General features: G+C 39.0%; 1 protein-coding gene across 1 annotated transcript; it reads left to right on the top strand.

Annotated features, from left to right (window-relative positions):
• LOC8065420 (ABC transporter C family member 13) lies at nucleotides 1860-14994 on the top strand. The gene is made up of 36 exons (XM_021449389.1): nucleotides 1860-2097; nucleotides 2261-2307; nucleotides 2433-2517; nucleotides 3742-3906; nucleotides 4007-4138; nucleotides 4287-4387; nucleotides 4554-4623; nucleotides 5075-5326; nucleotides 5706-5775; nucleotides 6140-6200; nucleotides 6787-6874; nucleotides 7684-7802; nucleotides 7911-8008; nucleotides 8405-8471; nucleotides 8648-8765; nucleotides 8854-8970; nucleotides 9044-9124; nucleotides 9207-9461; nucleotides 9724-9825; nucleotides 9907-9974; nucleotides 10133-10264; nucleotides 10341-10491; nucleotides 10925-11208; nucleotides 11309-11456; nucleotides 11580-11755; nucleotides 11849-11960; nucleotides 12055-12108; nucleotides 12307-12429; nucleotides 12605-12703; nucleotides 12815-12907; nucleotides 13026-13136; nucleotides 13211-13372; nucleotides 13447-13634; nucleotides 13790-13979; nucleotides 14145-14312; nucleotides 14656-14994. Exons 1-36 carry the CDS (start codon nucleotides 2068-2070, stop codon nucleotides 14734-14736), a joined length of 4398 nt encoding a protein of 1465 aa, XP_021305064.1. The 5' UTR covers nucleotides 1860-2067; the 3' UTR covers nucleotides 14737-14994.

Raw genomic sequence — 15184 nt, forward strand, 5'->3', positions numbered from 1 at the left:
TCAACGCAAATCCCAGGAACCTGAGATCAGGGAGTCCAAGGCCAGCAACCTCGCGCGGGGAACATACCACCGGCCAAGCGACACGACAGCGACCACCGGACACCTTGTCCGAACCCGCCCATACGAACGCACGACGCCGTCTGTCGATCTCCGAAATAGCCCATGGAGAGAGAGCGCAGGTGATGGAAACGTACACGGGAATCGCTGATAGGGTGGTTTGGGCGAGGACGGTCCCGCCGGCCAAGGTGAGGAGGTCGCCCTTCCATCCTGGGATCCTGGCAGCAACGTAGTCAAGCAGAGCTTGCTCGCTGTCCCTTGACAACCGTGAGATCGAAAGCGGCGCTCCCAAGTATTTCAAGGGGAAGCTCTGAAGGCGGCAGGGGAACACTTGAAGCACTTCCTGAACTTGCTCGCCCGAGCAGCGGATGGGCGTGATGGAGCACTCCTCAACGCCCTTCTCATTGAGGCGGACAGGCGGGGTCAGCTTCACCCTCTGCCTGGCAATGTGATCAAGTTCCGGACGTCAATTTATGCGGACGACCTTGTCATCTTCATCGCCCCGCACCAGCTGGATTTCTCCTGCGTCCGGCAGATTCTTCAGCTATTCGCGGGGGCGTCTAGACTCTCAAAACAATTTTGAGTCTGGGCCAGCTTGAACAACCTTTTTTTTCTTTCTTGATTTATGCCTTCCCTTTTCTCCTCGGGAATCTCTAAATATCACTCGGATTCTCAGTTTCTTTTTTATGCCTGGGGTTGTTCTAGGACTGGTAGTTTATAATTTGGACGAATTGGTGAAGTCTGTTTGTTCTTTGTTATGGGGTTGTCATGTATTTGTTTTCTTGTAGTCGGCCCAATATATTATTGCGTCCACTTTATTCACCCTATTTTGGCCTATTTTGGCCTTGTTTACTTCCCAAAAAATTTTGCAAAATTTTTCAGATTCCCCGTCACATCAAATCTTTAGACGCATGCATAAAATATTAAATATAGATGAAAATAAAAACTAATTGCACAGTTTGATCGAAATTAACGAGACGAATCTTTTGAGTCTAGTTAGTATATAATTAGATAATATTTATCAAATACAAACGAAAGTATCACTATTTTTATTTTGTAAAAATTTTTAGAAGTAAACAACCTGGTGACGACGGTTTTGGCGCGTGGCGGCGGAGCAGCGCGCTGGGATCTCCCCGTTTCGTGATGTGCGCGCCACGTGAGTGAACAGAAAACGACAAAGGATCACGAAGGCCAAAGCCCAAAAGCGAAAAGCAAAGCCCACTCCCGCAAAGTGGAGATCCCGTATGCGCGACGCGACCCTCGCGGCCGCCTTCGTGCAGTCTTCGGATGAACCCACGCTGCCAGTGGGTCCGTCGGAGCACTTGGACCCGCATGCCGTCTCACCAGCGTCTCGCTCCACGCCGTCGTCCGCCACTCCAGGCTCCGGCTCCGATGAAAACGGTACGGATATTTTCCGACCGTATTCGAGACCGAATTCGTTTAGAGAGATTTAGATCTGTCCGTATCCGAGTCCGAATATTTAACATCCGATACCGTATCCGTATCCGAATATTTAAATTGTATATTTAGAGAGGATATATATCTTATCCGATATGATTGACATTATCCGTATTCGAATCCGAATTCGACCAGAAATATAAAAACAAATATGATATCCGTTCATATCAGCTCCCTTTTCATTCCTACCCCTCCCCACTCGCCGCCGGCCGGCCGCGCGCTACGGCACTAGTGCGATTACCTTTTGGGATGTGGATCACGGAAAAGCAACGTCACAATTTGGCGACCTTTCTCATTGATGAGTACAGTAAAGTAGTACTAGTATACTAGTATCTCCCGGCACCACTCCACACGTGACGAGACGGCGCCAGCGCCAGCGCCGGCGCCACGCGCATCGCACCACTCTCCTTCCCAGTTCCCAGTCTCCGCCCCGCTCGCCACCCGCCCGCCTGCCTCGGAATCGACGCCGCCGGCCCATGCTCGTGAATCCTACGTCGGGCGCGCGCGGCGGCTTCGGTGTTCCTCCGCGCTGTCCTGTTCCCGCCTCCCTCCATGGATTTCGTCTGCCCCGGCGATCCCGCGGTGCGATTCCTAAAACCCCGCCAAACCCCTACTTAGTTTTTTTTTCTTTAATTTACCCTGGGCGTCGCGTCGGACGCTGGGGGTTTTGTTTTGAATACTATCGATCGCGATGTGGTGGTGCTAACCCGCGAGGGTTCTGGGCGGCGATCTCTCGGTGGTGCAGGTTTGGGACGACGACGGGGGGCATTTCGGGCCGTGCTTCGCGGATTTATATCCTTTGCCTTTTGATTTTGATCTCCAGTGGGTTGCAGTTCTGAGGTTTTTTGTTGTTCTCGAGTTTGGTTTCCTGTTGGTGTTGTTCTGATGTCTCCTTAACACTTTTGTCGCGGCTGTACGGTGCTGGGGTTCGCCGGGAATGCGATCGCCACGGCTGCTGCGCTCGGGCTCTTCCTCGCCAAGAGGAACACATCCAGAGCTCAGGTACGACGTACTTGATTTTGCTCTGCATCATCTACTGCTTCTCCTTTTCATAAGTAACTAGTAGTAAGCGATCAATTTTGCGATTATTTCGAGGAGCATTTTTGGCTGTCTACATTCAGGCTACGTTGAGGTCCAACTTATGCTATCACTATCAAATGCATATGATGATACAGAGCAAGTATGTTTAGTGCCGTTTGCATTTGTTTCAGCTGTTACAGAGTCACAGGACTAACAATTTACTGTGGTGTGGACAGCCGAGATACATTTTCTTCTTGCTATCTGCATACTTTGACCCTGATGTGACTCACAAATCACAATAATAACGGAGATAGTTCCCTTTTCTGCTTCAGACGTACTCCCTCCGTCCCCCCCACCCCCACCACTCAAAAAAAAATTATGAGATTTGTGACGGTCAAACTAGTTTAAGTTTAGCCAAGTTTATAATGAATAGTGTTTTCATTTATGTCTCTAGTTCTATGAAAATATATTTCATAATTAATCTAATAATACTTATTTCGTATCACAAATACTAATACTTTTTTAATATAACTTTAGTCAAAATTCAAATTCTTTGAGTCCTTGAAAACCAAGAATTGCATTTTTTTGAACGGAGGGAGTATGTAATTGCTTATAGAGGGGTAAAAATAAGGGTGGCGTCTACTATACTGCTGCTATTTTTGAATTATGATAATTCCTTTTCGTGTTTACATTCTATGCCTACAAAGCAATATATTGCTGTTAATGTATTAGGCCTCATTCAAGTGCCTGTGATGCTCCCGATATAGCATTATATATTTCATATGTTTCCTTTTGTGGTAGACCATTTGGAGTATTCAACGCTTGCACTAATGATTTAGTCCTAAGTAATTGTAGGGTTAGCACCTTCATTTACTTATGAATAAGTTGATAATGGAAACTGGATCAAGATTTTAGAAATTTGGTGGTCATACCAATACTAGGAGAATTCAAGCAGCTGGCAGCATAATATACCACCTAGTACTACATAATGATATTATATGTTCCAAGTACTTAATGAAACAAGATAACTTGACACAAGGCGAACCGTAAAAATAACAAATTACATTTTAACACCATATAAAAGCAATGCCCGAGGAGAGTGGCTCAGATTACATTTAATGGCTGTTACCTGATAAGTGTCTTATGTAATTTATGTTCATCATTATTTCTACCTTGCTATGTGTAATAATAGTTCTTCTACTTTAGAACGTCAGGAGAGGTTTATTGGAGAAGTTGTTTGCATTCGGTGTGCCTGGTTTTTCAGCCTGTCTTTCTTTGGTTGGATTAACTGTGCTAGCTAAGAAGAAATTTGAAGGGAAGTATGTTGAGAATTATGAACTATTCTTCACATGCTCCCAGTTTATTGCATGGGTAAGAACTCTGTTATCATAATGATCATGTTTCTCTTCTGAGTCATATAAATGTTTGAACAAATGTCCTTACAGTTGGTGCTAAACATTTCTTTTGATAGATGTCTGTAAGTCTTGTCTGTGTCAGTGGGGCTTGGTTTGAAATCCTATATAACCCAATAATGTGCTTCTGCTGGATCTTGAAGATTATTCTAGAGATACCTCATTTGCAGTACAAGCTTACATTACTAAAGGTATCCCATTATTTTACAAAACGATTTACTTTATCTTCGACACGTTAATAAAGCTGTGGAAGACTTCTATAAAATTCTGATGTTTTATTATGACTGAAATAAAATATATTTCTTTAAACTTCTATTCTAAGCTTTCTTTAATCAATAGGCAATGACATCTTTTATGGAGATTATCTCTTTTTGTACTGCAACCACATTTGGACTCTTTGTTATTCTGGCTGCTGTAGTAGGCCAATCAGGCAACAAAAGGTACATGATTCCATAATTTGCCTACGTTTCTGAATTTTTTTTTATTTTCATTGTCTAAGATCTTGTGAACTATTTTCACTTCCCTTTTTTATTTAGCAACTAGTACATACTGTTTCATTTCGTTGTCATTGTCCTAAAAGTAATGTGCAATTGTTCACTCTTTCAGAGAAGTGAACTCTATTGAAGCCCCACTCATTCTAAATGATGAAAAATCTGAGGGTGAAATTACAAACACGGTATGTGATTTCAGTAATAAGCCATTGGTTTTCTATTGTACATTCAGGATGGTGCAATTTCAGTCTATGACCTGTGTAAGAAGTTTTACATTAGTTATGATATTGCTGTGATAATCTCGTCTTATGCATGTTTTTCTTCTTGAACATGCATGAGAAGTGGGTATCATTATATTAAGTAGAGGTCATCAATGCATGCCATAAAGTTGCTATTAGCTTGCAGTTTGAATACATGGTCTTGTAATACATTGTAAATTTCTGTGTATGAACAACTATATTACCCGCAAAATTTACAGGATCTGTGCTAACTGCTGCATGCTGACATGCATTGACTTCCTTATTGTTCACTATTTGGAGTTGATCATCGATATTTGGATCCTGTCCAATCCTTCTTATTTGTTTTCCATCACCAAAATGTAATTGTGACTTCTTCCCTTAATGTTATCTTTTTCAGATAAAGGACTACAATTTGTGGGAACTGTTGACTTTCAAATTCGTTAATCCAGTGATGGACATTGGTATCACAAGACAACTTGACTTCACAGATTTACTTGAGTTACCAACTGAGCTTAGAGCTACCTCCTGTTATGACAAACTTATGTCTTCCTGGACTGTTGAATATCAAAACCACCGTGACAACTCATCTCTACTTAGAGCCATGTCTTATTCTTATGGATGGACGTACTTGCGTTTGGGCCTTCTTAAGGTATCCTTTTCTTTTCTTTTCTTTTCTTTTCTTTTCTTTGAGGTAGTTGAATTGAGTAAAAGGATGTTGCTAAATGTCAACTCTGGGATTCATGGCATATAAAAGTTGGCATCCTTTTGTTCTCACCTCTTTTACGGCAATTAGAAATATATCCTTTTTTTGCAAGGAACAATTAATATATCCTACAATGAGTAGATTACACAAGTGACCTGAAACATATTATTATAGTATTACCTGAAATTCCATGAACGGCAACATGGGATTAATTATCTTAGAATAACAAACCCTTTCATGTTATTACCCTTATTTCAAAGTCAAGCATTCTTAAATTGAAGTTCACAATGATTGCCTTTAGGTTCCTAACATTCTATTCATGCAGGTATTAAATGACAGCATCAATTTTGTTAGCCCTCTGTTGCTGAACAAGTTTATAAGACTTCTTCAGGAAGGTATTAATTCCTCAAGAATAGAAGACTCGTCATTAAAAGTTCTCCCAAGCAAATAGATACTCTGTTCATTCTTGGCACTTGAAGCAATATTCTATTTGGGAGCAAAAGACTAACAATAGACGTTCTTACATGCCTCTTTTCAGTAATTTATAGGATTCTTGTGTCGCTCATTTAGAAATTTTGTGTAACATATGGACATTCATAGTTAAAAATATATAGGCATTCTTATATAAATAGAAGTGCATGCAAATACTGCTACTTATCTGGTCAAATCCATCCGATTCGGAAATTGTGATTCGATTTTTTTTCAGAACCCTAATAAACTAATGTACATCTTTCTGTTGGTTTCTGCACGACTTTTCAGGTTCTGATGGCATGGATGGATATATTCTTGCCATTTCCTTAGGATTGACTTCTATTATCAAGTAAACCATCCTTACTATATGATTTGCACTTTAGCACTTCCATTGAAGTGTTTCTGATTTCTTTTATACTCAAACCTTTGATAATGATGAATACATCTCTTTTCTGTGTCATTTATTTTTTTGGACGTTTAACAGACTAGGCACTTGACAATTCTCAACCTATATACTGGAACTATAAGTTACATTATGGGTGTTAAACTGGTGTTCTCATGTTAAGGCTGCATCACTGCGGCTGTACCATGTTCTACATTCGTACTAGTGTTACTGTTACATGTTCATGTGGTTTCAAGTTGCAACCTATCTACTTTCCTCCACATGTGGAGCAGATAATGCACTTAGTCATACCAACAGTTGAATTTGATGATAATGAAGATGAATTTAGCAATTACATCTCTGAGGACCTTGTTGTATTATGGGTGTTATATTTTCTTGTTATAATATATTGTCATTCAAAATACTGAAACAGAATACCATATTAGTGGACCTTTGCCTGTCGAAAGAGAATTACCTTGGTGGTTCCTTGGATTATATGTTCTTAGTTCTTAGTATTAACTAGCATTTTTTTGTTTACACTTTTGTATGCTAGGTCCTTTTTAGATAGCCAGTACTCCTTTCGTCTAGCAAAGCTCAAGTTGACATTACGATCAAGCATCATGGGGATAATTTATCGGAAGGTATTATAATTCCTCTCATGCCCTGTTTTTTTAGAGAGTAATTCAAACATGTGTTGGTTAGCTATTATCCATAGCAATGTATTCACGAGGACAATTCAGACTTTCCATTACAAATTATTCAAATTGACACCTAGGAGGTGGAATGTACTCCGAACTGCCACTGGAACTTAGTTGTTGTATATTAGTTCATATGCTGTTTATTCCCATACAGATTTATTCAGACAATCAATGGTCTGATTTACTTGAATCTACAATTGCTTCGCAAATTACTCCCTCTGTCCTGGTATATAAGGCGTAACCACCTCTGGTTCAAAGACCAAGAACGGATTTAATTCTCTCTCACAGCACTAGTAGTACTGCATTTATGTTTGTGAGAGAGCATGCCTTATATTATGGGACAGGAGCAAAAAGTGGTTACACCTTATATACTAGGACGGATGGAGTATATGTTATAATTGATAAAATGCAATCATGTGAAAGTACTTTTAATAAAATATCTTGTCAACAACATTTCTATTTGAAAAGTTCAATTAATTTTTTATACGATAGCTAACAATGTTTTGTATTTTTCAAAACAATTGAATGCATGTTCAAGGAAAAATGTATTTGGAACAGTACTTGCTAATTTGATATAGCGTAGAACTTCTACTGGGTATTCTATATAGCTTCTGCGGAAGCTCGTTTTGATCTACCAATTTGACATTGTATTATGTCACAAATTCAATTTTGAAGCATGTTATAACTTTACTTGACTTTTATTTGTTGTTTTTTTTTAAAAAAAATTGGATGGATCTTTCTTTAAAAAACAGTGCCTATGTCTCAGTATAGCTGAGCGTTCTAGGTTTTCTGAAGGTGAGATACAGACCTTCATGTCTGTTGATGCTGACCGCACAATAAACTTGTGTAACAGCCTTCATGATGCCTGGAGGTACTTTGCATCTCAATCTCACATTTTTGTGTATGAAAAACTTAGATTACTATATGTATGCACATGACTCCACTATCTAATTCTTTGCATGATTTGGTGTTTATCTAGCTTGCCACTGCAGATTGGAGTTGCTCTTTATCTTTTATATACACAAGTCAATTATGCTTTTCTATCTGGGCTTGCAATAACAATCATACTAATACCAGGTATGCTTACCTTTTGCTTCCTTTTTCTGTATTAAGCTTCTTAGTGATTCAAAGATTTGCAGCCATGCATGACCTTTTCCCCTTGCAAAAAATGGATTGTGAATTCTATCATCTCTTGGTTTGCCCTTATTGTCTTGTGAATATTGATCTATTGACCAAGGCATGCTTCTATACTAGTCCAAATACAAGGCATGCCATGCTTCTATACTAGTCCAAATACAAATAGATGTATGTTATAAGAACCTGATGGTGCTAGGGACTGAGATTTTAGTGGGTAATGCTAACCCATCTTTATAATCTAATCATAACTTTCCTCGAATTAAAATTTCCTCTCATAGTTTTTACTTTTATAACCATGTCAGACTATTTTTCTTGTAACCATGTACACGTGCACAGTGAACAAATGGATTTCCACAAGGATTGCTGGTGCAACAGAAAAGATGATGAAGCAAAAAGACAGGAGGTAAGAAAACTCTTATCACCGAGGTGCTTTCTCAAACACCATTACATTATACCTCAGCTTCACTGGCATATACTGTTGATTTGTTTTGGATCATGAGCCAGGAGGAATCATGCAAAAGTTTGCTAGTCAACACAATAATTATAGAACTTAATACTCCAAAATTTATCCATGAATAGGATAAGCTGTGCAGGGGAGCTCTTAGCACATATTAGAACAGTGAAGATGTACAGCTGGGAGAAACTATTCACTGAACGTTTGGTGGAAAGAAGAGAATCAGAAGTGAAGCATCTCGCGGTGTGCAACTGCTCATGATTAATCTACATTTTATAATAAGTTGCACATCTTGCACTGGAACTAACAAGGGCCTCCTGTTTCCCAATAGACTAGAAAATATTTGGATGCTTGGTGCGTCTATTTCTGGGCAACCACACCGACATTGTTCTCCCTTTTCACCTTTTCTATATTTGCAATAATGGGACACACATTGGATGCTGCCACGGTAAAACAATACCATGAATGATATGCCTTTGGACCAAGAAATTTCCTACTAATATCTGGAATCCTTATTACAGGTATTTACTTGTGTTGCACTCTTTAATACACTAATATCACCGTTAAACTCATTTCCATGGGTTATCAATGGGATGATTGATGTAAGTGGATAATTGGTTTATACCATTATACTGTTACATACATTTGCAGCTGCACTAACATTCCATGCTTTGGTTGCTGCAGGCTGTTATCTCTAGCAGACGGCTGAGTAATTATTTATCTACTCCAGAGCATCACTCATCCAAGTTAACTACCTCTGCTGACCTTTTAAATCACCACTTTAAGAGATATACCGAAGTGACTCATAATCCAATGGCCATCGTCCTTCAGAATGTATCCTGTTCTTGGTCTAGCAGCTCTGTTGCTGAGCCGAGCATAGTTCTCAGAGATATATCTTTGCAGCTACAAAAAGGGCTCTTTATTGCAATCGTAGGCGAGGTAATTATTCTGACTGTCACATTTCGTTTTTGTACTAAGGTGTTGTGGGATGGTTATGTGGTGGCGGTATACAATTTCGTTAATGGTTTGGTAGGGAAACTGAATAGCATGTGCATACTATTTGGCATATTATATTATATCTCAATTTGCCATTACTTGCAAAGAAATGCCACAAGATGTCCAGATTTTTTTTTAATAGTCGTCTAATCTGATGCTCTTGCTATTTTTCTCTGAATTGAGGAAATGTTATGTCTTATATCAGGTTGGTTCTGGTAAATCATCTTTGTTGAACACAGTCATTGGAGAGACTCATGTCATCAGTGGTTCTATTAGCTCCTGTGATTCAATTGCCTATGTACCACAGGTAGCACTTTATGACCTGGAAATTGCTTAAGATTTGCATTTGAAATGTCTGGAGACTAAAAATGGAACTGGTGTTCTATAGGTACCATGGATCTTATCTGGCACTTTACGAGATAATATTTTGCTTGGGAAAGAGTTTGATCCGAGGAGGTAGTTTATTCGTCTCTGACAGATATTATCACAAGTTTGTTTCGTTATGTCATTGCATGACATTAGAGCAGCTAACATAAACCATTGGAGATGCTCATACACCATAGAATTTATTGCTTCCCTTTTAATTAGTATTCTGCATCACAAACTTAATGCAGATATGAAGAAGTAATAGAGGCATGTGCACTTCGTGTTGACATATCGGCAATGGCCAGAGGAGATATGTCACATATTGGAGAGAAAGGTACCAACTTATCTGGTGGACAAAGAGCTCGTCTGGCATTGGCAAGGTCATGTTTTTGACAACTTTGTGGACTTTTATCCTTCTTAAGCTCGCTAGCTAACATTATGATCATACACTTGCAGGGCTTTGTACCACAATTCTGATGTTTACTTGTTTGATGACATCCTTAGTGCGGTTGACTCCCAAGTTGCTTCGTGGATCCTGGAAAAGGCTGTTATGGGGCACCAACTAATGCAGAAAAAAACAAGATTATTAAGCACACACAATCTTCAGGTAATATTCATTGGACCTTATCCAAACGAACTCTGCCACATTGGTATTAAATGTATAGAATCATATTTAAGGTTATATCTCATACTCCGTCCCAAATTATAAGTCATTCCAAGAATCTTGGAGAGTCAAAATTTTTCAAGTTTGACCAAATTTATATAGCAAAATAATAACATTTTTTGTACCAACTAAGTATCATTAGATTCTTTGTTAGTTATATTTTCATAGTGTACCTATTTTATGACATAAATCTTTATATTTCTCTATATATTTTTGGTCAAACTTGAAAATGATTTGACTCTCCAAGATTCTTGGAATGACTTATAATTTGGAACAGAGGGAGTACTAGATACTAGGCTGTATGCATGGAATAAGATAAGCCACGTGATGCTGAAAGAACAATGTAATTTTCCTTTTGTTTCTTCCCGTTTCCCAGGCTATTTCAGCTGCAGATATGATTGTAGTCATGGCTAATGGGCTCATTAAGTGGTTCGGGACACCGCAATCTTTCTTGGCAACTCCATATTCAAGAATCTCTAAGCCAGATAATTCGAGTCCTACTTCATTTGCAGCTTCTTTGAAAGATAAAACACCAATGGTAACATGTGAACTGAAAACTGATGTTATACTTGAAGATTCAGCGGTTTCTTATGAGGAGACAAAAGATCAGATAGAAGAAGAGGCAAGGAAGCAAGGCAAGGTTGAGCTCGGTGTCTACAAGTGAGTTATTCTGTGAACTGGAGTGTGCTATACAATAGAATGATAAAAATATTTCAGTCTTGTGTGATCTATTACTCATAATGGTTCTTTTTTTTTACAGAAAATATGCAGCATTTGCGGGGTGGTCAGCTGTTGTTTTAATATTCCTAAGTGCATTCATAATGCAAGCATCTCGTAACAGCAATGATCTTTGGTTAACTTACTGGGTTGATACGAGCACAGGCACCAACAACACAAAATTTTATCTGGTAGGAGTACTTTCTACTAAGTGAACATGAACCATAATAATCAATATGTTGAATTTGGTGTTCGGTTGTTCACAAAAGAAACATTTTCAGCACATTTATGCTCATTCAAAAACTTCTGTGCAGATTATCCTTGCTATGTTTGGCATCATCAATTCTCTTTTCACTTTGGGAAGGGCATTTTCTTTTGCATTCGGTGGCCTCCGTGCAGCAATCCATATTCATGCATCTCTTCTTGAAAACATCATCAGTGCTCCGATTTGTTTCTTTGACCAAAATCCCAGTGGTCGGATCCTAAACAGGTTTGGTATCTTATTCATCAGATCACCTCTAGTTCTTAATAAGCTTGGAAAGGTTGAAATGCCCCTTCTTGACCACGCTTTACCAACTTTCAGATTATCATCAGACCTCTACACCGTTGATGATTCTCTTCCTTTCATCATCAATATATTTGTGGCCAACTTCTTCAGCTTACTGGGCACTCTGGTTGTTTTGTCTTATTCACAGGTAAATTATGTAAACAATAGTTTAGGGCCAGCCTTGTACTTCAGAAAAGAAACTAAACGATGTTTCTTGTATTTCATGAATGTTTGGTCTGCAGGTTTCCTTCTTACTTATCTTACTTCCACTCTGGCTTATATATAGGAAGCTGCAGGTATCAATTTCACTCATCTATTTCTGAATTGATGCTTAACTCATTTATCTGAGTCTTTATAGCATAGATATATAAAATCCATACTTTAATACAGCAGTCTGTAACAGTGAATCCTCTTTTTCTCTTAGTTAACACAATGCATCACGGTATTATATCTATGCTGTACCTTATGGAGATAGAAACTAATGCTTTGTACAGTTCTATTACAGGTCTACATCACGTGAAGTACGGCGACTTGATAGCGTTGCTCGTTCACCAATCTATTCATCTTTCACAGAGACACTTGATGGTTCATCAACAATAAGAGCTTTCCAGAATGAAGTATGTTTCTTTTTTCTTCCCAGGACAGAAGGAAGCATTCTAGTTGCATTTAGACAAATTCAGAAGGATGTTAAACGTCATAACTTTCCTTTTGAACTCAAAAGCATCACATATCAAAGGCCCGAGTGCTAGTGCTCGTGTGGTTTGTTCAAGATACTGACAGTACACTACACAGGGGTTCTTCTTGGAACGATTCATCCAACATGTGACACTATATCAGAAAACATCCTACTCTGAGCTCATTGCTAGTTTGTGGCTCTCGTTGAGACTCCAGGTACATATTTTTTTTGTCCTGCTATAATAAAATCATCATGTACATGGAATTAGTTACTTTTATCCATCAGTAAGGCCAATCAGGCACTGCAGTGATGAGCAAACTGTTCAGTTGTTAGCAGGTTTTATCATTCTGTTTATCGCCATGATGGCCACTATCAGCTTCCATAGCAGTTCTCTTGTCAACTTTGCAACACCTGGACTGGTAGGTTTTATTGGACACAATTGCTGACCTTGTACTTACATTTCCATCTCGATGGAAATTGTAAATATAGTCCTGTTCAAAGTACTAGATATTAATCATATTAAAACATCTACTGCAGGTGGGCCTGGCTTTATCATATGCAGCACCTGTAGTATCATTGCTGAATGGCTTCTTAACCACCTTTACAGAGACAGAAAAGGAAATGATCTCCGTGGAAAGGGTTGACGAGGTAACACGAAGAATCACTTCTATCCTTATCCATCAAGCATCTCTCTCACTTTAATAGTTTGATGATGCTTGCAGTATATTGGCATACCTCAAGAAGAACTCCAGGGATCAGAACCTCTACCGAGAAGCTGGCCAACAAAAGGGAAGATTGAGTTTGAACATGTAACACTGAAGTACAAGTCAGAGCTGCCACCTGCTTTAAGTGATGTTTCGTTCCTTATTGCATCAGGCATGCAGGTAAGATGCTTCCAAGACTTCCACTGAATCATTTTGATTTGCGAAGCTATCCTAAAATCTGCTCTGGCTTTTAGGTTGGAATAATAGGAAGGACTGGAGCAGGCAAATCAAGTATACTGAATGCACTTTTCCGCTTAGTTCCAATTTGCAATGGCCGCATCTTAGTAGATGGCATTGATTTGGCTAAAGTTGCCGTCCGAGAACTCCGTGGACATTTTGCAGTAGTCCCACAAAGCCCCTTTTTGTTTGATGGGTCTTTGAGGTAACTACTGAGTACTGAGTGCTCTTTTTCACAGTTTTCAGGCTGGCTTTTCATTGTTTCCATGCTGATGACTATTTTCATGCTTGCACTGATTAGAGAATAAACAAACATTAATTTTCAACATTCAATATTTTAATCGTGAATATACATGGCAGGGAAAACCTGGATCCTTTCAATACAACAACAGATCTCAGGATATGGGAAGTTCTTGAAAACTGCCATATGAAAGGAGAGGTAGAATCAATAGGTGGACTTGACATCCATGTGAAAGAAAGCGGTGCATCTTTTTCAGTAGGGCAGCGACAGCTCCTATGCCTTGCCCGTGCCATCCTAAAATCGTCCAAGGTATGGACTACCATATAATTGCAGTATTGCTTATAGCAGATACACTACTGTGTAAAAGCCTAATCAAACCCATCTGATTAATTCTATCAGTTTTCATGGTGAGTTAAAAATCTCAGTCAGAGATGATCAAATAAGTGATGCATGCAATTGTTAATGATTCTGCAGGTGCTTTGTCTAGATGAATGCACAGCCAATGTTGACAACCAAACAGCCTTCCTGTTGCAAAGTACTATTTCTTCTGAATGCAAAGGGATGACTGTTCTCACCATAGCACATCGTATTTCAACAGTGATGCAGATGGACAATATTCTAGTTCTTGACCAAGGAAAACTGGTAAGTTGTGATACCAGGATTGATATTTTGAAGGACCATTGCAAACCCAAAGAGGAATATGGGAATGAACTCAAAACATATGTACCAAAATAACATTTAACAAGAATGATATAGCATAACAGTACAAATGATAATGACAATGCCACATGTGATGAAAATTGCTGTTAAAAACACTACATAAATAAAACAGGTCTTAAATCAAGTGACAAACTAAAATGGATCAACGTTTTTAATTCCTATGGTAAATGACAGACCTCCAGGTCATGAGTATGCTTTTTTTCAAATGCCCTGTTATCCAATTAATGCAGGATAGTATCTAACTCTATATACCACTCCACTTTAGGTTGAAGAAGGAAACCCAGAAGCCCTTATGAATCACAGATTCTCAAGATTCGCTCAGTATGCCAAGGCATCTCAGATGTGATTATGGTAGCATGGTTTCCTACTATATTATGCTAGACCTTTTTACCTTTTTTAGAGTTAGAACTTACTTCCTAGACATTAGACAATATTTACCACCGACCAATGAGCCTGTAAGAACAGCTCCAAAATGACACCACTAGCTAATGGCTAAAAGAGGCTCTGATCCTCTCTATTAGAATCATTGAATATATGATGATTCCCTAGCTGTTAAAATTGCATGCTCTGCGGAAAATGGATCACAAAACTTGTTTCTAAACAACTGCTGTTCATGGAAACCTTACTTTCATTGATTGCTTTTCAGTTCTCATGGTTGTTCTGTTTTCGTAAGGGGTAGCTATTTTCACTTCTAGTGGCATGGTGCTTGATTGCTCACTACAAGTGAGGCACCGCCAGGATAGATTGACATACAAAGCACTAAGCTGCCTCGAATTGATCTCAACTGACAATGA

This window comes from Sorghum bicolor, chromosome 10 (genome assembly GCF_000003195.3).
Source record: "Sorghum bicolor cultivar BTx623 chromosome 10, Sorghum_bicolor_NCBIv3, whole genome shotgun sequence".
Classification (NCBI taxonomy): Eukaryota; Viridiplantae; Streptophyta; class Magnoliopsida; order Poales; family Poaceae; genus Sorghum; species Sorghum bicolor.

Coding starts and splice junctions, on each gene's coding strand:
- LOC8065420 (XM_021449389.1), top strand. CDS start 2,068: ATGGATTTCGTCTGCCCCGGCGATCCCGCG. Junction 4,624..5,074: donor AGGGTGAAATTACAAACACG/GTATGTGATTTC, acceptor TATCTTTTTCAG/ATAAAGGACTACAATTTGTG. Junction 7,803..7,910: donor AGCCTTCATGATGCCTGGAG/GTACTTTGCATC, acceptor GTGTTTATCTAG/CTTGCCACTGCAGATTGGAG.